This window comes from Pogoniulus pusillus, chromosome 1 (assembly GCF_015220805.1).
Source record: "Pogoniulus pusillus isolate bPogPus1 chromosome 1, bPogPus1.pri, whole genome shotgun sequence".
Taxonomy (NCBI): Eukaryota; Metazoa; Chordata; class Aves; order Piciformes; family Lybiidae; genus Pogoniulus; species Pogoniulus pusillus.
In genome coordinates this window covers 39,485,300-39,510,060 of record NC_087264.1, presented here as the reverse complement: position 1 = coordinate 39,510,060, position 24,761 = coordinate 39,485,300, and the positions used below count along the sequence as shown (strand labels likewise).

Below are 24,761 nucleotides of genomic sequence, written 5' to 3'. Positions count from 1 at the left end.
TATGGTGTTAATGCCCTCAGATTACACTCATGTTAATACCATTTAAAACAAATTTGGTCTTCATATCCTGATGCAGGAAAACATTTAAGCACAGGTTGCCCAGGGGGGTTGTGGAGTCTCCCTCTCTGGAGGTAGTCAAAACCCTCCTAGACACATTCCTATGTGATCTGGTATAGGTGATCTTGCTCTGGCAGGGAGGTTGGACTGGATGATCTTTCGAGGTCCCTTCCAGCCCCTGACATTCTCTGATTCTGTGCAATATGCTTTTCTGTAGGAGCATAAGTAAATAGCCCAGCTGATATTTGTAGCTCTTTTACTGGATCAAGAGAAAATACAGTGGAGACATAAGAAGAAGTTCACTTTTCAAGGATAAACTGTACATTTTGGACACTTTATAGAAGTTTCAATTGAAATGGCATGATAAGAACATTCAGGTGACTTTGAGGTAAAAGAAAACTGACTAATCACATGGGGGCAGTTACTAAGCTGGTGTAACCTAAAATCTCCATTGACTCCACGATAAGATTGTGACCCTACGCACTCTGCAAAATGCTCCGTCGAACTTGGGTCCAGTGTCAATTTGGTCCAGCAGGGTTCCAACATTGATAGAATTGTTTCTTAAATGATGATAGGCCAGAAAAAGAACAGCATGAATGGCCACAAACTTAAAAACACACATACTGTTAAATGCCCTACTTGTTCTTAGCCATATATGTCCTATAAATCTCACTCAGGTCACAAAAGATGCTGAAAATAAGTAGTCTGGATCAAGCTACTTAAAAGTGCAAAACAACTGTGGGAATCTTAGAAGGAATGAGCAAATAAATGAGCAGAACAAGACGCTTTCAAGCATATAAGGTTTTACTGTGAATTTTTAATCCACCTTCATATACTGTTTCTTAAAGAGCTGTCCTATGATAAAAATTCTCAATGCACCTTGAACACCCTTTTAATTACCACCATGAGATGGAGACACAATGTTCTACACTGATAACAGATATGCAATCATAATTAGCCATACACCTGCAAGAAATGCAACTTTCTATACACAAATAGTTTTGCTCTGAAGCTACAATTGTTGCTTTTCCTGGGTCACCATAAATGTAAATGTTTCAGTGATACATTCCTGTCTTTGCTAGCCATTCTGACTGGCTCTGTGAAATAAGATCATTCCTCCTGTGCTGATTGAAGACATAGTTTTAGCTCATACAGTTGTTCCACTCTACATTTTTTGAGAACTCTAAATTACTTGAAATTAGACAATATTGTTGTAACAAGAACATTCCCATTATCTAAACTTGATTTGTTATCCAAACTTGATTTGTTGTCCAAAATGAATGCATGTCTTGCAATTGCTACAAGCTTCTGTACTACCCCATACTACATTTACAGTGTTAACTTCAAATACTCTTCCTCTTAAGGAGGTGCAAACCTTCTTCCCAACAGTCCCAGAGAAATGTCTTTCCAGATTGTTATGTGAAAAAGGCAGTTCATGTGTGAACTCTCATCTTGGAAATGTTTTGATGCATTAGAAAGGCAATAACAAGCTAAAAGTAGAAATTCACTCTCAGCACTTTCAAGGATGCTTGTACTGGCATAATCAATAAGTCTCTCTTTTGTTTAAATTTGACAACAGCAACTTCTCTCACCTATGCAGCTTCATAGCTAAGGTCAATAAAAATGAGCTCTCTTACTGTTTATAATTTCAAGGCAAATGTTCCTCATTGTTGCAGTTTATTATTGGTACTGAGCCAGACAGAAGACAGTACTAGGATCATTTTGAAAATTAAAAGCAGAATGCATTATAATTAATCTTTTATTAATTTAGAGCATTCAAAATATAAAAATAAAATGCTTTAAACACACTGTATATACATATATAGCCTTCAGTTTTACATCCTTTCCAGCATGGGTTGTTTTGGGGTTTTTTTGAGTTAATAGCTCAGCCTAATCTTTGATAAAAGGTGAATCATGAAAAAGCAGAAAACACAGCATTAGTTTAGAAAGCAAAGCCATGAACATACCAGAGTAGTCCTCCATCACTCCTGGTCTACTAACGGGGCCTGATTCACTTTTACACTGGAGGTTTTCTGTCATCGTGGAGCTGTCACAGAAGGCTTCACTGATTATTTTACAAACACTTGACACTCTAGCAATGGAGTGTAGGCTTTCCAGATTAAGAACTTCAATTATGCACTCACATATCCTGCATCTTTCCCAGATTAATGCATTCACCTCAGTGGGTTCACTCCAGATTTATATCCCACTACCCAACAGCAGCAGTTGAACCTTAATTATTAAACTGCAATGAAAAACAAACAAACAAACAAACTTTTTTTTTATTATTGCAAAGTAGCTTCAAGTTGTGTGGCTAATAAGGTAACATGTCCTGGGGTTCAGTTTACCCATGAGCATAAGCAAGGGAAGAAGTCCTTGGGCAAAGGACGATTCTGCATCATAGATTTATGAACATCTACACCAAAACAACCAAAATCCATCCCAGTTCACCAAGAGCCAAGGTCAGTCAGGTGCCTTTGCTCTCTCTGAGCAACACTTCCTGCACACAGGCCCCATTGACTTGCCACTTGGGGCTAAGGTATCACATACAACAGCCATGCACCAAAAAGCTGTACCTAAGCAAGCACAAAATAACTGGTTCATAATGTTGTATTCCCACCTGAGGAATACTTCAGATTATGTCTTGTTCATGCTTTAAAAATTATCCCAGTTTGATTGGAGACAAGGTAATGCAAACCACTGATACAAGCTCAGCATCTGTCTCTCTCAGTAGCTCTGAAAATGCACTAGTGCCTCATGGAAATGTCAGAAATAATTACTTTTATTCCAGAAATGACTTCATGTTGCTCAGGAAAATTTTTACTATAGACACAATTTGTTACAGGCTTGTAAATTCTTGGAGCTCAAGAAGCTCTTTTTTCTTTCAGTGTTTGGTTTTTTAACTTTGATCTACCTTGTTTGTGCTGCATGGGTAATAATAGGTAGACTTACCCAATAATTCTATAACCCAGTAAAACAACAAAGGTAAAAGCTAAAAATCCCATTGCCAACTTAATCATTTATTGACTCATTAGCATTTTCCTTAATAATTTTTGACTCATGATCTTTTTCTTATCTTCTTTTCCCTCCATATTATTTTTAGGGAAGAGCTTGTCTCAAATTAAATTGATTTCTTTTTCATGGCTCATCTCATTCCAGCTGCAACTGCATAAAGGCAGAATATCCTCCGTTGGGTCACTAAGAGTGTGGCAGAATGGAAATGCACTTGTGTGTACGTTACCTTTAGTGGTTTCAAAGAAACATTCTTTTCAAAACGTTCTACTGAGTAACAAAGATTTCAGCATCGCCTTAAAGCTAAGCAGCAGTCGAATGCCTTTGAGGCTGAAGAAGACAGGATCACATCTGAGATCAGATCTTCTTTCCTTGGGAGCCACAGTACAGTACCTGTGCTCTTTACAGAAACACAATTCCAGTAACTACTTTTTAATGCAAAAAAGCAGCCAGGTGAGGCCATCTGTATTCCAGTGGATATGCTGTACCAAAGATTGGTTTCTTAGATTATTATGAAACATTACTCATAGCTGTCTCACTGATGAGAGGTGGAAATGCACAAAGACAAGGCTGTGTTTTAAGAGGGGACTGTATTTTACCTTCCCAATGAATTAACGTTTAATATGGTAAGCAGATAGAACAATATTTGAAGAATGGAGTTTTCTCCTCTGCTTTAACTATCTCAGTGTACTTTAAGTTATTGCACAATATTCATAAAAATACACAATATATTAATATTCTGTGAAGGCTATGAAATGTCACACCAGACTTAATCATTTTCTTTTTTTCCACGTTCATGTTCTTAACATACCTACATCATGTGGAAAGCATTCTGGAATAAGAGTCAGAACTTTATTATCACCCAAGGAAAACAGGTAAATTTTCAAAGCTTGAAATGTTGGCTCTCTTGGGACTAAACTTTAAAGCAAAATAACTGGCACAGAGTACTTGCCCTTGGATACAAAAATGTAGAAAGGGGATTTTTTCAATATTAAATAATATCTGTTTGTAGCACCACCACCAATATACCTATAAGGGGAGGAGGGGGCAGAGGAAGGAATGCTTCAGAACAACAACGTAAACTTTACCAAGAGCCATATTTTACATTCATTAAAGCAGAAATTAAAGACAGGTTTCTCTTGAAGAAATTACAACATAATCTTGGGGCCAAAAATGCTGGACACAAGTGAACAGACAATGCCAGTACAATTCTATTTCTTTGTGGGTTTGTTGACTAACATGGCTTTATAAGCATCTCTGCACAGGTCGCAGACTAATGGCACTTTCCTCTATAGTTTTCAGCTTTGTTCAGACATTTTCCGTCTCTTTCTGTTTGTACACTTAACACAAATGTGGTGTTTCATGAATATGGGAGGCTGAGTATAGCTGGGCAGAGTTACTTGGCTGGATTGCTGCCTTTGAATCTTCTGCTAAAGTGATAACTGTAGTTCATGAGACGTTGAAGCCTCCACTGTAGGCACAAAAACATGATGACAAGACTTACCTAAACCTCATCACCAGAAGCTATTACCCCACCATGCAAAGACACAGAAAATAGCTAGAAAATCACCTTTTCAACTTAAAAAAAAAATACAAACCAAAAAGTAGTGGAAGATGCAAACAAATGCTGTCAAAAGCCTATATTTACAAATGGATAAAAACACAGCGACATTACTACTGTCTGACAATGGTGACGTGCCAGAAGAAGCTGAAAGCCACCAATTGCCCTGATCTATATTTGATTACCCAAACCCAAGAAAACAACCAAAACGTGATCTCTTAATAGCAGTGGGTTGTATAACCTCATCAATGGAAAGGCTGTGCTCTAGGCAGTCGGCAGATGCCTCCCTTTAGCCACCTTAGCCGATCCAAGGCATAGCATAATCCTCTGCGGTGATTTCTCTTTATTGGTTTTTTGCACAACTCGTACTAACAATTGCACATTTAGGAAGTCTGTGATGATTAAGAATAAATACATGTGGTTTGACCAGGAGAGAGTGGGACAAGGCTCCAGGAGCCCTTTGAGGGATGCAGGGTCTTTACTTAAAGAGCACAACCCCACACTTCTCTCAGTTTCTGATGTCTTCAGCTCGTTCCATCCCAAAAACCTTACCGGAGACAAGTCACGGGGGGAAATGCCAGAAAATCGCCAGCACGAACAGGGCAGTCTATTAGCCAGGCTCAGGGGACTGCCAGCCGGCAGGCTTGTGGTGGTCCCAAACTGTCTCCTGTGTCAGAGAGCAGATGCCATGACCGAGTGGCTGCTTTCCTTGGCTGCCTGCATGCCCTTGAATGCTAGCGAGGCAGGGATGTCGCAAGCGTGAGGGGACAGCGGGGTGCCTCCAGCGTGCTGCCAGCCGTGACTCGCCATATAGCCAGAAGGGGCAGCGCTGTACGTCATGTAAGGTGACACTTGGGTTGGTGTGGCGTAGGGAGGCATGGCTGGTGCCGACACAAAGCTGCTGACAGACGGAAGGCCGTTGGGTGCCTGGAAGGACAAGGAAAAACGTTTCTGAGACACGGTAGATCTGCCGGGAAAAAAAGCTGCCTTTAGCTGCTGCTGGGGATTTGTACAGAAACCGTGGCCAGCAGGGAGCCTCAGACACCCGTAACTGCACCCCTGCAGTTCAGGGGCACAGTGGCTCTCAGGCTTTGTGTTTAAGACCCACTGCCTCGCTTCAGCCCTGCACACCTCTACCAGCAGCCTGCCCCAGACAAGAGAGCAGCAGCAGATGTTCAGGGAACACACACTGAAAGCAGGGCAGGAACTGCTGAGTCCACCTGTAGTCCAGCCACCTGCCTGTAAGATATCATCCAAGGACTCCTTAAGTCCACGGTTGCGACTAATCATTATGGCTGAGAGCTGCTGCTGGAGGTATCTGTGATGAGTTTCCCCATCCGTCTCACCAAGCAGCTTCATCCTTCGGCAGTGAGTCTCACGGGCTGGATATGGTAGGCTGGGATATTCAGCCACCTTCCCCAAATTTCACCCGGGGTGTTTGTCGCTGTGGCTGGGCCCTGGGAGGCAGTGTTGTGGCAGCTTAATCTGGGTGTGCAGTGACCGCGACCATAGCAGCAGCAGCAGGAGAGATGTACCCATGCCGCTGCCTCGCCTACCCTAGCTTCCAAAGACAGTGGGCTCAGTACTGAGCTGCAGTGGGCAGGCATGGGCGCAGATCCCAGGCAGCACTCCCTGGAGCAGAGAGGTAACAAGCAGTCAGGGGAGGTGGGAACACCTTAAACTCTTGGGTAACTGTTTGCTCAGAACATGAGTCAGACCTGTAGTATTATTATTCCTATCCATGATGTCTTTTAAAAATACATTTTCTAGGTACTTGGGATATAACCTTGCGAATGTGCTTTGCTCATAGCTTCTGCTGGCTTCAATAGGGCTTCTGTGCACAAAACAATTGCAGGGCTGGGTGTTGTCCTGCAAGCTATTTTCCTAGGTCCTTCCACAGGCTGGGGAGAAGGCTTTCTATTTAAATAGAAAAGGGAGAGTCCTTCAGTCTACCACAGCAGGATTTCACAACGAATGACTCCTTATTTAAATAAAAACTCTTCAGTGTTTATTTCGCACCCGGGAAATGCTTCTTCGACCAAGGTCATTTCTATTGCACAAGTTTATGTTTGTGTCATATTTGTGTTTGATTAGAGGTGGTTGGGTTTTTTTCCCCAGAAATGTTTGCTATCTGAATACGAAAAATCAGGTGTTGATTCACCAGGTCATGTAGCATCTGCTGGTTTTAATCACCTGGTAGAACCACACCTAACCTGGACGGTGCATAGTTAAGAAATTAATCAGGCTTTCACTCCTGCTAAAACTTCACAAGATGTTAATATTTCACTTGTTCAACTCCTGTCTGGATTGCACTTGCCTAAATTACCTCCATAGAGAGAACTGGCTTGGCTTCAGGCTCTTGAGTTTCCTACCAGTGCAGCTCACAGTTCCACTGGCTGGACTCTCCTCTCATTGCCACTTGGGAAATGAAGTAGTAATCCTGCTGGAGTCAATATAAACGTGTACAGCAATCTAAAACAGCAGGAGACAGTGACAGGATCCCTGCCACAAGCCTTCGATAGGTATAGTAATTAGCACAAAACATACAGCTGTGGCAGCAACATAATTGTCATTCCAAATCCAGCTGAACTGCCCTTATTCTTTTGAAAATCCAGATATGTGACCTGACCTTCAACTCCAATTACACATCCCCTACTGTGTCTCAGAATTGCAGTTCAGCCTCAGCTTTAAATATCAGTGTTTGCAACAAAACTAATTAATACAAACCTTCAAATAATTGCACTGTAAATTAGTACACTCCTTAAATCACATGGAAAATTATTCCACTAAGTTTACTAGAAAGTAAAAAAGCATGGCAGGCCCTAAAAAGCTGCTGTTCTCCAAGCTCCCTACCTCTTCCAGTGGGTAAAGTGCTTTTCAGACAAATGTGAAACAAGTACGAGCTCCTCTCTGTTTTTCCTAACAAACAGAAACAAAAAAAAAGCTTTGCACGGAGGCAGCAGAGCAATTGGAGCCAGGCTGTAACACTGGGACATCCAGAGCCACAACCCAAGGCATCCTGCACAGAGAATTACAGAAACCCAGGAGGGGTGTTGGAAAGAGAAAACATCTAAGGCAGGTCCCTAAAGATTCCCAAAGCTGTTGAGACAGCACAAGCCTTAAGCCTCTGAAGTTCAGAAAAGGTGGTTTGTTTTTCTTCACTCTGTGAGGCCACTCTGCTCCTTCAGACTTGCTCACTACCAAGCAAGCTGGTACCAATAGGCTAGAGGCTGGTTTTATATATGGTTCTTCATCATGAGTGCCCTGTGAACCCTTGGATTTGCTTTCAAAAGAATTCTACCCAGGTTGCAGAGGAGACACAGGTATTTCCAGCCTGCTCTGTTGCCGCTGCTACCCTCTACTACATGTGGCTCTGGGAAAAGTCAGAGCTTTCCAGTACCAGAGAAGTGAAAATGCTTCCCATAATATCAATAGACTGTCATGCTGTAGGATGCTCTCTAGACACTGGCACTTCTTCTTAAGGTCCTGCAGAGATCGCAGATGCTCTAAGAGCCTCTCATCTGAGGAAGAATAAGACTGTAAATGCATCCTTCAAAATCACACACGGTACTGCATTGTGCCAAGGCAAAATATTCCCTGATGTGCTCACTTTGCCAAGCACCCCTTGCTGCCTCACCATTAAAGGACAAGAGTAGAGAAAATAATAAATTACTTCCTGCTTTGTCCAATGCTGTGTCCAGGCAAAAAAATGCCCTGGAGGTGCTGATGGTATCTGTACACATAAATAGAATAGACCAGGGCAAATTCTTTGGCCCTGAGGATGAGCAGTGCCATGCAATAGCCAGCCCCATGGCTCGTCTGACACAAATGGGGTGTCTTTGTCCTCACAGCTTGACAGGCAGGGTCCCCTGGAGTGTGCCTTGCTGGGGCAGTGTCTGACTGTGTGCTGGTGTCAGGCAATGTGCCAGCATGCCACCACCTCTTTGCAAGCCCACTGATGCTTAGACCCATGTCTCGATCTTCTGCAGTTTCTACAAACAAGGGTGCCAGGAGTTTCTAAGCAATCACAAACCGACCACTTGCCACGGTTTGGTTCAAATCTGAGCTCCTGAACAGTTCACATTAATGGAGATATTGCCAATAAATATTTAATCCAATCACATAAGTGTTCCCCTACTTCTAGTCATCATTGTGTGGTCTTCCTTAGCATGGTCTCACAACACAAATTGTTTCTAAATGTGTAGTTTGTTTCTAAATTACAGTGGCAGTGCTACTTGGGTTGCTATTGATAAAATAGGTATTGATAAAACAGATCTTGACTAAAGATGCACTACTTGTGTAAAAGCTTAATTTAAAAGAACAGCCTGGTTTGTAACAGACAGAGCACATGCACATACCCTTTGCTTAAGTTACAACTGCTATAACTGTTGTTTTTACAGTGTCTGTTTTGAATGTGAGAAAGATCTTGCCCTGACTATTGATAGCAGGATATGGGGGCAGTTGTGAAGGGACTACCAGAGGCCACCAACGCTGGAAAGCTGTTGTCACTGCCTTGTAGAATGAATTCATCATTCTTATTTTTGTTCAAGTGCTACGAAACTTTACCACTCAAAACCATGATGATGTGGACTCCAGTAGGTGCCTTCAGCCAAGCAGGACTGGCCCAGCGCACAGCACCACTCTGCTTCTGAGGAGGTTTGAGCCATACGGCAAAGCAGCCACAGTCCTCCTCTGGCCCAAACTTAAAGCTGGGGGGATAGAGAAAACCTCACCTTATGTGATTTAAACTATGCTACTCAAAAAAAATAAACCCATCTCTGACTTTCATCAGTGAAAGACCTGAGTCAATAATTTTAACCACAAGAGTTTTTACTTCTAAACAGCTTTAGATGCTAAGTGTAGGTTATCAGAAGGGTTGAATCTTGTCTGTCAATCTGGCACTTTCTACAAACATGACATTCACTTAAAATAAATGGAGGGGATTAAGTTCCCTGACCCTGTATATACTAGATGAATAATTCATCCTGCAGTATTTCAATCAGAGGAAATGAACACCAAAATCTAAACATTCATAATTAGGAGTGCAAGAACCCCATGGTGTTTATGGATTTTTAAAACCCTTAGAACTTGCTTTAAGTGCAGAGCTTCTTGAACCTAGTTTTTAAGTCTTATAAATATTTTTTTTCTTAATTTAAACCATTGCTTTTCAAGGGAAATCTAATTTTTTTAAGCAAACAAACAAACATGTAGTTCTAACTGAACATGATCCTCTGTCGTGCAAGTGACAAGGGTTCCTGTTTGAAAGCATCTGCAAAGACCAGAGGGAAATATATGCTCTGAATTGCCCCTTCTATCAATGTTTTGAGGCAGACAATAAGTATTCCCAAATTTTAGACTTCTGCCCAAAGCCTAGAGCACTTGACCTCCCACCGATTTGCTAATCTGGTTAAAGATACTCTTGCAGATGCCCACAAAACAACAGTGGTTTGATCAGGATCACAAGCTGATCGGGTGCTTCCCTGCAGCGTTACTGCTGGCAAGTACCAGTGAAAGGAACATCTAAGCCAGAATTCAAAGCTAACATAATGTCTTTCTGAAACAAATAGACTGCATTCAATTTCACCAGTGAGGGGAGTTACTTCAGTAGTTTTAACTGAGGAAATTTTTTAGGTTCAGACACTTTAGGTATAATGCTAACTAGAGGTGACTTAGTTTCAGCCTCCTCTTTCCTGCACGGTAAGGAGAGATACAGCACAAGCCTTCTGGACAAACTTCCCAATCAGTCCACACCAGACAGACTACTTGATTATTTTTTTTCCCTTGCCTTGGTCATGTTAATACCAGAAAAACACATAAGCTAGATTCCACTTTCAGATGTTGAGGTATAAATCCAAGTTCTATATTGTAATGAATAGATACTACTTTCTTTCATCTTTCTCTACTCTTCCTTCTCTGCCTTTTGCTTGCTAGATATGTCTTCTCTCAATATAAAAGTCAGACTGCCTCCTGTGGTCCTTTCCCATATGGCTTCTACATGTTTCAGAAAAGGACTCAGAATCATAGCATTCAGAATCACAAACCAGCATTTATGTGAGTTATAATTAGAGTTAGACTATAAAACTGAGGTGGCATTAAACTGAGTGGCCAAATCAAAGCAAATTCTTCTTATTTTAAAGTTACTCTTTCAAATTATCTACATCTCTTGCTTGTTGTAGTTATTACAACATTTTAGAAAACAGATAAATTACTGCATGGAGTAAGAGTGTAAATATCTAAAAATTAACAAACAAACAAGAAAAAAAAACTTTAAAAAAAAAAAAACCTAAACTAATAAACAAAGAACCACCAAAAAAAAAAAAAGGTTTCAGAGGAAATAATATAAGCTCTGAGCTCATTACCTAATTCACCAGCCCAAATGAGCTTGGACAGTGACTCAGCCCAAAGTCGCCTGCTGGAATCAGCAGAAGTTTAGCCTGTGTCAAAACTTCTGGAACACACCTCTTCTGAGCAGGGTTGCTGTTTGGTTTCTGTTTCTCAATTCTGACACTGACTTGAATGGAATGAATACTTCCTGTCTTCGGATCAGCAAACTCAGCGCGTTGCTTTGATCCTCCAGCACAGAGTCAAAACTGAAACAGATCTGCAGAGGTCCCAGAACCATCTTACTGAGAGCAGCAAGCAGCTTGCCAGCAGAGCCGAGCGCTGGCAGTAGCCTGAGCTCAGGGACGCTACCATGGAACTCCACAGACAGACATCTTCTTACTGCTCATTTTCAACATTAAAAAGAAAAAAAAAACCAACAAACTATTTCTGGAAATGCTGAATCTTTTCTGAATGTCCTGAAAACACAGTCACAAAGCAGCTACCAGAGAAGTATTTTTTTTTTCTCTACAAGGAGCGAAAAGCAAAGCAGGGAGCAGAGCTGAATATCTAGTCCTTCCATCAGACTAGTAAATCACCTTAGAAACACAGAGAATAGCTCATATTCTTAGCAACACACACATAATCAGGCAAAAAGGTTATGGCAACAAGACTAGGAGCAATCAAACACAAACTGCAAACATACAGGAAGCAAACATGCTAAATCTCCCCTTTTAATTGGAGGTTAAATATGATTTAGAAATCAAACCAACATATGGGACCCCAAGGGAAGAATAAACAAACTTTCCAAATGAAACATCAGCAGCAGGTCTGTAATGGAAGTCTCATTTAGGGAAATGGCATTTCCTAAATATGTAAGTAATACACCTATGCTTCTTTTAAGGTTTTGAAATGAATGACCTTAAATAATATATTGGTAGAAATTGTACTGACGTGAATTAGAGCTAGGTGCTGAAGTTGCTATTCAGTGCTACAACACCAATGGGAATAATGTCATGGTCCTACAAACATCTATTCGAGTGAGTGTTCCACTACAGGTCACATGCCTGCACAGGGAAAGCAGTTACCTATAGAAGGGGGGGCACAAAAGCAAGTAGTGAGTAAATTTTCTCCAATTTTTGGTAAAGCATTTATTATTGAAAATCTTATGTGGGTAAAATGCAGCAAAATTGCTAGTCTGTGCATGAATAAACCTAGTTAGAGCTGACCCTGCAAATCAGCACATTTTATAGTGCTGGAAATGGTTCTTTTTAAAGGATCTCTTTGTATTAGACTATATAACTCTGTAGGCAGTTGGACTTGATGATCTTAGAGGTCTTTTACAACCAAAACAATTCTATCACTCTATGATTCTATACTCATAGATGTATGAACTTATTTTACTGAGCCTATATCATTTGATAGTCTGTTAATTCCACGGCAAGCAGAAGAGAATAAAACAGGCTCTGGAAAATGAGGACACTGCCTTTAAATAATTTAGACATCAAAAAAAGTCTTGAACGGAAGGGGAAGCATTTTGTAGGTAAGATACAACTTTGAAATGTATGCCTTTGTTTTCAAGAAAGACTGAAGAGCAGTAATAGGCTGCAATTAAGGAGCTTTTGAAATAACTCACGAGCAAGGGGTTTCCAGTCAGTCTGTTGCTCAGCTGAGCTGGGCTGATTCCCACAAGACCGAGCTTTGAAAAATGAAGAAGACCTTTCAAGAATAGGGAATTACAGTATTTATCTTCTTCCACTGTAATTTGTACAAAGCAATGCTGGTATTCTGGTTGAAGTCAGAACCAGAACGGAGTTATTTGTATGGCTGAGTGCTTTAAAATTCCAGATATAATTAGTTGCTGAACTCTACGTGATGTCTCATACAAAGATACATGCCATTTTCTTTACAGTTTTCTCTCCTGTAACTAAACTCAATGTACTGCATGAGAAAATCACACTATCTCCTTCTAAAATAATGTTCATTCTCTTAATAACGAGCAGATCCTATTCCCCATGTCTTAATGTGCCTTTTTATTAACTTAAAGTTGTTTCCTTTACTTATAGGCATCGCCAGCTGCTCCAAATAACAGAGAAATCAGATAATACCAATTGAGAGTTTTAACTGTAGTTGCAACGTGCATCAAGATCACTCTCAATTATATTTTCTTATCAAATTTTGAATCTCAGCCTCCTCAGGGAAATAAAAAAGCAGTTTTGGAAATAGTAATAGTAACCTGAATTTACACACCATCACTGATCCATTCCTAAAGGAGCCAGGGGCATTTTATGTCTTTTCCAAAACAAACTACAGCAGAAACAAAAGGTTGGGGGGAGGGGGGGGGGGGGAAATACAGCTCCTTCTCAGAGACTGAGGAATCCACTACAAAAACAACAGAGAGGTAGGAGAAAAAGGCAGGATGGAGACAAGGCAGATGGAGGTTATTGTAAAACCTAAGCACACTCCAAGGAAAAAGGAGGAAGCAAAGATTTCCAATGCTTCTTCAGAAGAAGGATGTGTTTCGAAAGCTTTCACAGTGAAGTGAGATCTACCACATACAGAACAGCAAAAATGAACAGCATAAATGAAAGTCAGTGCTTTTCCAGTGAAGGTTCTGGATCTTGGGATACAATCCATTATTTAACAAAGCTCACAATCAGACTACCTCGAAACGAAGTGAAAACAGATTCTGTTGGCTGTGAGCACAAAGTTTGATTTTGATGACAACTATAGAACATGAGCCTCCCTTGGCAGATATATGACACTTACATGGGCAATAAGAAAGATTGGGAGAATCAAAAATCCTGCTATATAAGCAAAATCCCCTGAGCAGGAACTAACAACAACTCCCCATAGCTTTAGAAGAGATTTGCACAATAAGCCCCCCTTGGTATGTTGGCAAAATCTGGAGTCAAGCAGGACATGCATGGACATTTAACAAGCAAATACACTGGAAGAAGAACTATTTGTTCTTTCTATCATGATGCTCACAACTGTAACGTAATAGCAAAACATTCTGTGAAAAATGTGTTCTTATATTTAACAATATAGTGTCATTTCAGAATGGGGTTATTTAAACTGAAATTGGAAGACACCAAAGAGATTCTTGTTGGCTAGAAGCTAGAGAATCATGGTGTCAAACTGATAGAGCCTCTATTTCATCCTCTCTGACCAAAATAGCAGTCCCCTTTGTCTAACAAGGTTGATGTTGCAGAAGCAACTACTGGGAAGCTGGTAAACAAGGATGAAATCACAGCCCATCGATGCCCGTGGTCCTTATGACTAGGTAGGTAGTAGCGGATAAACTGCCACAAGAGGCAAATTCAAACACACCATACAGTCTTTATCCACTTCCCACTCTACTGCAAGCGCCAGAAGACTGAACAGACCAAGTCCTATCTAATCCCCGTGGCCCTGGCATGCTTCATCTCAGCTATGATATGTATCTCCCACCACTCTCAACGTTTGAGTTCCTGGTCCTGTTTGTTGTATAATGCAGCTCCTTGTGGGTTGTTGAGGTCCTTTGAGCAGAGGGTGCTCGGAGTGCATTTTGAGTGTCATTATACCATTCACTCACCTCTCTGACTTTCTTTATTACTTTCATCCAGGTGGAGTGCCCTGAAGCCATGTGGGTTGGTGGGCAGGGCACTGTGTTTTGGCCGTGGAGGCAGGTGGCCAGTAAGAGGCAGGTCTCACAAATGGGTTTCGAATAGGGTGCCATCCAGATCACCTGGGAAGGAATCGGGTGCATGTAGTGGGATCAGCTCATGCCCCTCACCCACAACATGCAATGACATGGATGCCTAGACCTCAAGCAAGCCATCTGAATGACAATATCTTAAGAATAGGCACTGGTCTGTAGATCTTGAGAGTGACACAGAATTGTACAGTCTCCAAGCTGAGGTCTGAACCTCTCTGCCAGATGGGAACTCTGCTAACAGTACTGCTAGACACCACAGCAAGAAAACAAACAAGCACCTCTCCTCAACACCTTCCCTCCACCCTCAGGTGTGAGTGAGTAGGAGGTGTGGGCCTTTATCAGTGAGGGATTTTGCACAGACCTATAGCAGGAATCTAACTGCAGGAATTCTGAGCTAGAATATAAGATGCCAAATAGATAACTTGCTAATTACTTTTTTTCAGTAAGTAATCTGTGTGGGAGGGCCATATAATTGGCCATAACATTAAAGGTTACATTTTTCATCTGATTATCTGGGAAGTTGCTGCATGTTGTGCATTCTAAGCACTGCGGATAGAAGCAATTACAGATGCTTTGGCCACTGCATCTGCAGTTTGTTGTTAATCTACAGTTAAAGATCAGGAACTAAATATTTACATTGCCTGCATTTTCTGTGCAAGTAATTGTTCAGAATTGCACCCACAATTATTTGCAATCACTCAGCCTAAAATGGAACCTTCCTTTCACGTGCTTACAGCTCATGGATCTCATGACCCCTAAAGAGAACGCAACCAAGGTACATGGAGTGCTATCCCAGCAAAGCCAAAAACTCCATTCACTAGCAGCTGATGGATTTCAGCTGAGACAGCTAAGTGACTGCTACTTTGGGGTCTGTTCAGCACATCAGAGAGAGACTTCACTAAAACCATATTCACAAGCACCTCTGAATTAGGAGGAGTGTTTTCACCAACTCCAGCAGGTTTGGTATCAGGCCTTTGGCCAGCACACCCTTTTCATGAGTGAGCTTGCAGTAACCTCTTAGACCTCACAGTTATAAGCTTTTTCTCATTAATGAGTACCTGCTCCTTTTGGAAACATGCACATCTGCCTCCTGCAATGCACACAGCAAATACTTCTGGGAAAAAAAATTAACAAAAAAAATTTCCAAAGCTATTTGCCTCTCAGCAAACTCCACAGACATACATCAGATCTTCTGCATTTTCACAGAGGTGTAAGTACCAACCACATTTTTTTTTTCAGTTTGCTCATGTGTTACATTAATCCAGAAAGTCACAAGTTTCAGATGTCTGAAAAAATGCATTTTAACTATTATATGCATTTATTTAATGTTTTAATTTCAAATGCAGAACACAGAGGGGATTGTATTTCAGTTATTTCGGGACATTTTTTGTCTTCTTAATGCAGCTGTCATTATGAGCTAAATACTATGCACTAAATACTCAGAATACTTATCCTATGTATTACAATGAGCTGTAGAAGCCATGCCCTCAACACTTTGGATGTGTCTCTTCATATAAATACTGCAATAAATCTGAATTCTGCATGAAATGCAACTGACCCAAAACTGTCAAGCTCACATTAAAATCTATTTGCCATTTCAATTTCTCTAATTCACAGTTGCACTGTTTGTAAAGCTGTATGACAAATTTGTGAATATGATGCACTGGGAAAATAGAAAATGCAGTTGTTTATATATGAATGATGACTTGAAACACCAGGCAATTAGAAATTAACTTGTCAAAGCACCTCTTTGATTTCCTAGTGAATGTTTGGTGCAGCATCACAGTCTGCAAGGCAGAGCTTGCAACTCCCCAAGACCTAATACCAATCAGCATTGCAAACAAAAGCTCTGGAGACACCACAAAGATAATACTTAAAGTGAAAAATGCTCTAATTCAGTTTCAGTTTAAATGAAATCTATAAATTCATGTTAAATTAATTGGACTGAGTATTGCTGAGGCAAAAAAATGTGAAGCCTTCATGCTCCTTTTGCAGAGCCCTTTCCTAGGCCAAATTCCCACTTATAGGTGGGGTAAGAAGTGAAAAGCAGCCTTTCCTGCCCATCGAAGGGATCAGCCTTGGCTATTGGCTGATAAGTCTAGGATGTCAATAAGAGTTTTGCTACAGGAACCTCTGTGTTAAAACAAATGCATATCATTTAAAAGGAGGGGTCAAATATATGTATTGAGTTCATATTTTCTAGTCTTCCTCATGCAGAGGGAGTTTCCTGGGGAGTTCCTGAGAAGTAAAATCTTACCTTTCATGACTAACTGTAGGGAAACAAGTCTTTCACTCACATAGCAGCCATGGAGCTATTGGCAAGCTGTGGACAGGTGAAATTTGAATGCTACTGATGTTTAAACTGTATGGCTGACATTTGTTGGAAACAGAATTCCCTAGCACTCACACAAAAAATGGTGTTAAGGTACTTCAGAGCACACTTCCTCCTCTCCTGTTGTGTTAAATGGAAAGCCTAGGTAAAACACACATGCTTGATTCCCTGCTGCTCTAGTCCTTTTGTAGGTGTCTCTGACTTTGGTAATACAGACATAAAACTGGAATATCACAGAACAGTCACTTCTCCTTGTCAGGGCAAATCTGCTGTCTGCCTTCTTAAGGCCCATCTTTTGTAATGAGCTTTGCCTAAGGCAGATGAGAATAGTATTTGTCCTGGAGTCCAAAGGCAGAGTCCATTTCACCATAATCCTTCTGGCAAATGTTATGACTGTGGATTCCCCATTTTTCCACCATTCCAGCTACCCCTTTGCTAGGTTCAGACAAATAAACCCTATGTGCTATGCTCATCTATTTACATCCAAAGCAGCACACATTGCAAGAGACTATGAAAAGATTCTAGGTTATCAAAGACTTCTGGTGAGATCTCACTGTCACAGACTGTCACCCCAGACTGACTGTTCTTTAGCAGTAGAACAGCTAGTAAGTCAGCATTATGTGCAGCAAGAATTTGGTTCATAGATTTCATTTTGCGTGTGGTTGGAACAAATCTTTCAGCAAAAAGAACGTTGCAAACACTGGGGGGGGGGGAAGAAAACACCACATTTTCATATCCTTATTTAGCATTTTTTTTCTGAATATATCTTCAATTAGAAAAATAGTAAACTAGTGGCATATAAACCAATTAATGTACATGTGAGTGAATTCTGTGGTGATCCAGTATGAATACTATGTGAATTAGAATGTTCCAAAGCAAAAACTATTTGCTCATAATATTGTGATGAAGAAGCAGGAGGTAAAATTCTTCTCTGTCTTCATTAACTGAGCAAGGTTCTGGAAAGTTAGCTTTTGGATATATCTTTTTTAAAAATACTTTCTTTTTTTTAAAGCTTTCCTTCGCTTTTAAACTCTCTGGACAATGTATTTTGATAAATTAATTTCATTTTATTAATACCAATTTGCTCCATTTTTTTAATAGCAAATATGCTTCAATTACATTTATTAGATGACCTTTCAGGACAAACAACACTTTAAAGTAAGACTGGTATTGACAATAGAACAGTGTTATACTATCAAGATGAAAGAATATAGATAGTGTGAAAGAAGATTAAAAGTAGTTTCCCACACCAGCACTGAAAATAAGCTGATTTACAGAACACAGTTCCTCAACACATCTGTTGAGGTAAATGAGACTCCAAAAGAAATGATGGTTTATAGCCTATGAGCTGGATCCTGTGGATATTTGAGCAGAATCACGTGCAGAAGGCCCAGCCTGGACCCTAAGACAAGGCACACACAGTACAGCTGTTCTTAACAGAATAATGACAAGCTATTTCCATCTTTTTTTAGTAAGACTGCCAACACTTTATTTGTTTGCTTTTTGAAGAAAACTGTGGAAGCATGAATTCTAACTCTATCTTTAGTTATACAGTCATGGCTATACTACAGTGCACATTGCTGGTGATAAGAAGTGAACAGGATAATAATGGGATAATAAAAAAAATGCAATACAAAATAACTAGGACAACATTAAAGGTGGTAGATTGCCTTAAAACCAATGCATGCAATAAAGTAATTGTTGACTTTCAGGGCCTGCAAGCATTCCCACTCTGCCTCATTCACCACTTTGCAAGCATTCCCACAGTTTGCAATCCACATATTGAATTTGAAAGGGTCTAATTAACCTACTCTGCACCAAGAATCCAAAACCAGTCACAGAACTTGAAAAATAAGTCCTGGACCTCTGTCTTTGAGTGAGAACATGCCAAACCAAGACAACAGGTTTGCCTCAACTTCATTATAAGTGTAACAAACAAACAGCCAGGGAATCGACATACCTGAGAACCTCTGAGATAGTTTGAATTGATTTCATTGAATGGAAAAAAGAAAAAAAGTTTTCAAGATCTGTCCTTTGAAAACGACTAACAGTTGACCTTTTTACAGCTTTTCTTCTGGCGTGGGATTTGATTAGGCAAGTACAAAGATTTAGACAGAGATTTATTATGTAACAGTTATATTGTGTTGTAATTAAAACATAGGAAAATCGTCGTCTATTTAAGCGTTTAAAAATGCTTAATGTAGGAAGCAATTACACCTCATTTTCAAATTATTCCCCTGCCTACAGAGCACGCTGAGGACAGCGGGAAACGGGGCTTTAAGGGAGGCGGCAGGATGTGCCCACTCGTAAGGCTCGGAGCTGCCCGGCCCAGCCCAAGGCGGGGGCTCAGGGATGCGCTGGGGACACGGCCCCGGAGGGCAGTGCGGCGGGGTCCAGTGGCCGGGCGGCCGGGGGCCGGTGAGCGGCGATTTTCGCGTGTTTGCCGGACGGCGCGGGCAGCGCCGAGAGCCGCGGGCTGCCGGGACGCAGGCGCTGCCCGACCTGACAGCCCTTCGCCCGCCGGGAGTCTCGGCAAGGAGAAAGGCGGGCTGGGGGCTGCCGGGGGCCTGCGGCAGCTGTGCCGAGCAAGGGAGCGGAGAGAGGAGCGGAGGAGTGAGCCAGGCTCTTTCCCGACGTCGCCCGTCTTGGCGGACTCCTTTGTGAACCATAACCCACGGAAGGCCGACACTGGCTCTTATAACCGCAGGCGACGGCCACAAGCCTGAGACCTATCTCAAGGGCCCTGTGCACCACGGCCCTCCCCCTTCTCTCTCTTTACCTGGCTGTACTTGGACTCCTGCTCCAGGGAGTTCTTCTCCAGCCCGTTCGCGGCGTGCTGGGCCGGACCGGAGAAGCTGTTTCTGCCTAGGCTGCTCCATTCCTCCACCTTGGGGCTGGCATAAGGCGAAGTGTCATTCACTGCTGGGAAAGACGAGGGGAGAAGGGTGTTAGAGGCAGGGACTGGGATATGAAGCACTTTGCTCAGGGCTGGAGACGGCTACCCTTCCCCATAGGAAGCAATCTGGAACAGAGTTAAGGAGACGCCTGTCCGTCACCCGCCACGCCTCGCTGAGCCCGGCGTGAGTCCGTCGAAAGGGTGATGTGGGGACAGAAGGGAGCCGGTCCCTCCTTACAACTGATGGCAGCGACGGCAAGAACGGCAAGAGCCCCCTATGTGGCTTGTTCCGTGTCCCTGGCGAGACGGAGTTGCCCCCCCCCCGCCGAGGACAAACGGTACGCCTGTTAGAAGTAACTCTGACACAGATGCAGATGAACCAGGTTACAAACAAAAATTGGACAAAAAAAAAAAACAAACAAACAACGTGGGGGTGAGGGGGTAGGGAAAAAAAAAAAGGGAGGGGGGCAAGCAGGAAGAGAAGGGGTGGGGGTAATGAGTGGAATAGGAAAATCCTGTTATTTACGCACGCATCAGCCACAGCACAGGAATACTGAGCTGTCTTGCAGGCCGGCAAATTCTCCGCGCCCCACGAGAGATCCAGAGGGGGAAGGAGGAACATGGGGGCTCCCCCAGCCCCAACGCCTGGCCTCATCGGAACCTGCGGGCCCACCGTAGGAGTAGACTTCTCCACCACAGTGCCTCGCTCGGCCCCTCGCTGAGGCTAGGGAAAGGCACAAATCTGAAGTTGTCTTAAGAAATTGAGCTCTCTCGGTGAGCGCCCTTTTCTGCTGATCTCACACTTTCCCATGAATAGGGGCTTCCTTTCCGTGTCAGCAAGGTCAGTTTATCCTATAAATCAAGGTCGAGCAGCCCCCATCTGCGGCATCGGCCGCTCAGCAGCCCTGGCTCTCTGCTGGAAAGGGACGGGAGCGGGGGGAGAGATTTCACACTGAAGAAAGATGTGTGCTGCTCCGAGGTTTGAGGGAGTGAGGGAGATGGGGCAGATACCGAGACACTCGGCAGTACCATCAGAGGCCTGCCTGGCAATGTGGTGTTACTAGAAGAGGAACTCACTTTAAAAAAAAAAACCACACTCATGCTATTGTAATGTTCTTATCGTTTTCAGTGCTACCTCTCCCCATCATAGAGCACAGATTATCAGGGATGTGTTTGTTAAAGTCGACTCCGAAACACATTTTCTTGTGCCAGTGGTCTGATGGTAAAGTTTCTATAATGAAGGGAAGGGCGAAGAAGGACAAAACTTACATACTCCTGTATGCATGACTGTAAATAAAACGCGTGTGTAGTGCATGGAAAAAAATCACCTTTTTGAGAAAAGAAAAGGCAAATTGTTCTGCAACGTCCAAATTATCAATATGCATTTGAATTAGTGACGGAACAAGTAGTGCTCTTAAAAACGCAATGAAAACAGAAATCACAGTCCCCTTCCTCTGCTAATTGGGAGGGAAGAGTGGGACATAGATCGCTGTAGGCGAGGGTTATTTTAGACTGTTGTTTTAACCACTTTCACTCTCGATTTACTGCCAGAGATTGAAATGGAAAAAATGTCCCTTTCTTCACGGCAAAGCATGGCGTGTGGCTGGGAGATGAGGCGCAGTTTCCAGGCAAAGAAATAGAAAGAAGGTGGAAAGGATAAAAGAAGCAGATCTTGGGATTTGGTTTTCCTGGACCACCGCTTCGGAGGAAAATACAGCATCAGAATGAAAGCAATTAGGTGACATTTGAACTTCCTGCCGGAGCAAATTTGGCTTGATTGCGAAAACTAGAGAAAACGAACTTCTCGGTAACGCCAAGGCGGCGCCTGGGACCGAAGGGCGGCTGCGAGTCTCAGATGGGACCGGGACCTGGGCAGCAGCGGCGGCGGGATTGAGGCGGCCGCGGGGCGAGGTCCGAGCCACAGCCCAGTCCCGTTCCTTCCGGCCAAGGCCATCGCTTCGCGGGTCATCACGGCAGCGGTGACGGCCTATGCGTATACCGTTCGATAGCTCGCCTGCAGCCCACCCCAGGATCTCCGTTCTGCGTCCCCAGGTACACCCTCTGGTAAACTTGGTGCCCTGCTCGGGCTGTGGAAAACGCGAGAGTTTTCCCAAGGCAAACCACAAAATCTCCTTCCGACCTTCGGAAAGAGCCCAGAAGCAGAAGACCGAAACGCTCCGGCCCTGCCTGGCTGCCGCTGCGGCCCCAGGCGCCCCCCCCCCCCCCGCCCCCCTCACCTTGATCTGTGATGGAGCGGATCCCCAGGATGTCCGTCACTGAGTGGGAGGACGGCCAAGTCCTGGGCATGGCCATGGTGCTAGGGATGGCCGGCACCCCGGGAGGGGTGGGCACCTTGGCTCCTGCAGCAGTGATGGGACTGGGGTAGGAGTAGATGTGGTTGTAGGGCAGAGCAGGCTGGGGGGGAGGCTGGTGCTGCTTGTAGGACTCATAGTGACTTTGCTGAGAGAGGTTCCCGATTTTGTTTCGAAGAATGCGGCTGATGGAACTGACCGACGGCACATTGTATTTGTCGCAAACGCCGTCGGCCAGCAGGCGATCCCGGATCTCCCAGGCGAAGATGCCCGGATCCCTTTGTTTGTAGGTCCGGATATGTTTTACCACCGTGGGGGTGGTGACCCGAGGCTTGCTGCCTCCGATAGCACCCGGTAGGATGGAGCCGGTCTCGTTGTAGCGAGCCAGGATTTTGCTGACACAGCCATGGGAAACGCGGAGCTGCCGGCTAATGTCACACGGTCTGATACCCAGTTGCGCCAGTTCCACTATTCGCAGTCTGATGGCATTGGGCAGGGGTCTCCCGTTGACAAACACCCCCCCGAGCTGGTTCACTTCCCCGAAGGCAGGTTCTGCAAGCAAATGCACAAACACACCCGTCGGACACGGCGAATGACTCAGAAGGGGGCGTTTAGTCGGCTCTGTATCACACAGCAGATGTCACATCTCAGGGCCCCCCGCTCACTCCACGCACGCTTCTTTATAATAGCGGGATGCTCCCGAAATTGGAGGTAGAGAGAAAGAGAGAAAGAGAGAAAGAGAGAAAGAGAGAAAGAGAGAAAGAGAGAAAGAGAGAAAGAGAGAAAGAGAGAAAGAGAGAAAGAGAGAAAGAGAGAAAGAGAGAAAGAGAGAAAGAGAGAAAGAGAGAAAGAGAGAAAGAGAGAAAGAGAGAAAGAGAGAAAGAGAGAAAGAGAGAAAGAGAGAAAGAGAGAAAGAGAGAAAGAGAGAAAGAGAGAGAGTCCGTGCCACAAATGTCGGGGCTCTCCGGAGTGTACATCAAACATTTTCTTAAAAAGCACATTCCGGAGATGGAAAACGAGGTCTCCCCAACAGAGAAGTCAGCTTTATTGCCACAAGAAAAAAGCAACATGAAGAAAAGAAAAATAAAAGAAAAACATTTTCGAAGGTGTGGGGGAGGGGGAGGAAGGAAAAGTAGTTGAGGAAATTTTTACATCTTCAGAGAGGCAAGGGCAACACGGTGCTTCTGAGTCGCGACTAACTTTTTAAAGACCGTTTCTGGTGCTGTTAGCGCCTCTCGCTTAACAGCACAATTACACCAGGCTGTAAAACAAACGTGCTAAAATGTTAACTGCTAAGATCGGTGTCAGGAATAATATACAACGTGCCACGGGCTCCAGCCCTCCACTCGTCTAATAACATTAATAATAAACCGAGCAGTCATTAGCTTTCTCTTCTCTCTGCTCCTGACCCTTAGCGTGTTCTTACAACTTGTAGGAACACGAGCAAAGTCAATAAGGGAGCTGCCGAGGCGGCACATGACGGCGCATGAGTGCTCCCCCTCTCTTGACAGCACTTGAACCCTCCTGCAGCTCCCAGCCACTTACCCATTCCTCTGAGCAGGACACCTCTGGGGCTGCCCTAAATCGCGAACGGAGACCTATGCCCAGAGCTAGGCTCCCGGCCTCCTGCACTCCTGGTGGCACTAGCCTCCGAGACTCTCTGATCTGCACCGAGGAGGCAGCAGGGGCGTGAGGGGGAAAAGGGCCACAAAGAAATCTACTTCCCGACGAGAGAGCCTTGACTTCTGCATTTCAACCTCAGGGCAACGTGGGCAGGGCTGGGCTGGGCCGGGCGCCGCGGCCCATCGCTGCCCGAGCCCGGCCCCGGGGGCGGCTCCGGCGCCCAGCCGCCCTCCTAATGGCCAGGGTTGATGACGGACAGCACGGGGCGGGCGGCTCTTCCGCTCTCTCTCGCAAGCGTGCTCCGCACCTGGGTTCCCGCAACTGCAGCGATGGCTATTTCGTACCTGCACGATGGTAAGTTGCACGGAAAAAGCTGCTAAATACTGTGGCGGTGCGTCGTGGGGCCGACACCGCGTCACCCGGCTGGAGGGCTTGCACGCAGACCCCGCGGGGCCGGGAAGAGCATAGGTTTACTGCCGGGCTGCTGCGGCCCCTTCCCGGCCTTCCTTCCAGAGGAAGCGGACGGGAAGAGGCGTCGGGGCTTGCGGAGAGGTTCCTGCTGTCCCCGACAGAAACAGAGATACCTTGACACACGCGCGGTCTCCCCGCCTCTGCTTGACGAATGCGGGAAAGAAGTTCTTCCTTGTTTACGGTCGCCTTGTTATAATAAAGCACTTTTTCCACCAACGAATATTTCACGAGACGTGTACGTTATGGCTATGAGCGATGAGAGTTGAGCAATTTTTGGTGGAAAACACAAACTGGTAGGCAAATCGGCTTCATCTTCGCTTGTTCTGGGAGGACGCGATACAGATCTTGCGGCACTCAGGCACCAGGATTACCCAGCTATCGAAGAACGGCTCCGCTTCTGTTCTAATCCCCACTCTGAATAACGCATTGCGCTTAACAGTAACGTGTCAGCGCCTCGCAACTAATTCACCTTTATC

At 43.8% G+C, this 24,761-nt stretch overlaps 1 protein-coding gene across 1 annotated transcript; it reads right to left on the bottom strand.

Annotated features, from left to right (window-relative positions):
- Positions 1-4,828: 4,828 nt before the first annotated feature.
- On the bottom strand, positions 4,829-23,930 carry PAX9 (paired box 9). Its single transcript, XM_064149028.1, has 4 exons — positions 23,737-23,930; positions 22,117-22,743; positions 19,763-19,902; positions 4,829-5,557 (listed from the first exon to the last, which is right to left on the bottom strand). The coding sequence occupies exons 1-4, from the start codon at positions 23,738-23,740 to the stop codon at positions 5,303-5,305; spliced, it is 1,026 nt and encodes a 341-aa protein (XP_064005098.1). The 5' UTR covers positions 23,741-23,930; the 3' UTR covers positions 4,829-5,302.
- Positions 23,931-24,761: the final 831 nt, after the last annotated feature.

What these genes read in the sequence shown, in the direction of transcription:
- PAX9 (XM_064149028.1), bottom strand. An exon ending in CCGCTCCATCACAGATCAAG is followed by an intron (nt 19,903 to 22,116) that starts GTGAGGGGGGCG and finishes CTTTCCCAGCAG; the next exon opens with TGAATGACACTTCGCCTTAT. An exon ending in AGGAGTCCAAGTACAGCCAG is followed by an intron (nt 5,558 to 19,762) that starts GTAAAGAGAGAG and finishes TTGTCCTTCCAG; the next exon opens with GCACCCAACGGCCTTCCGTC.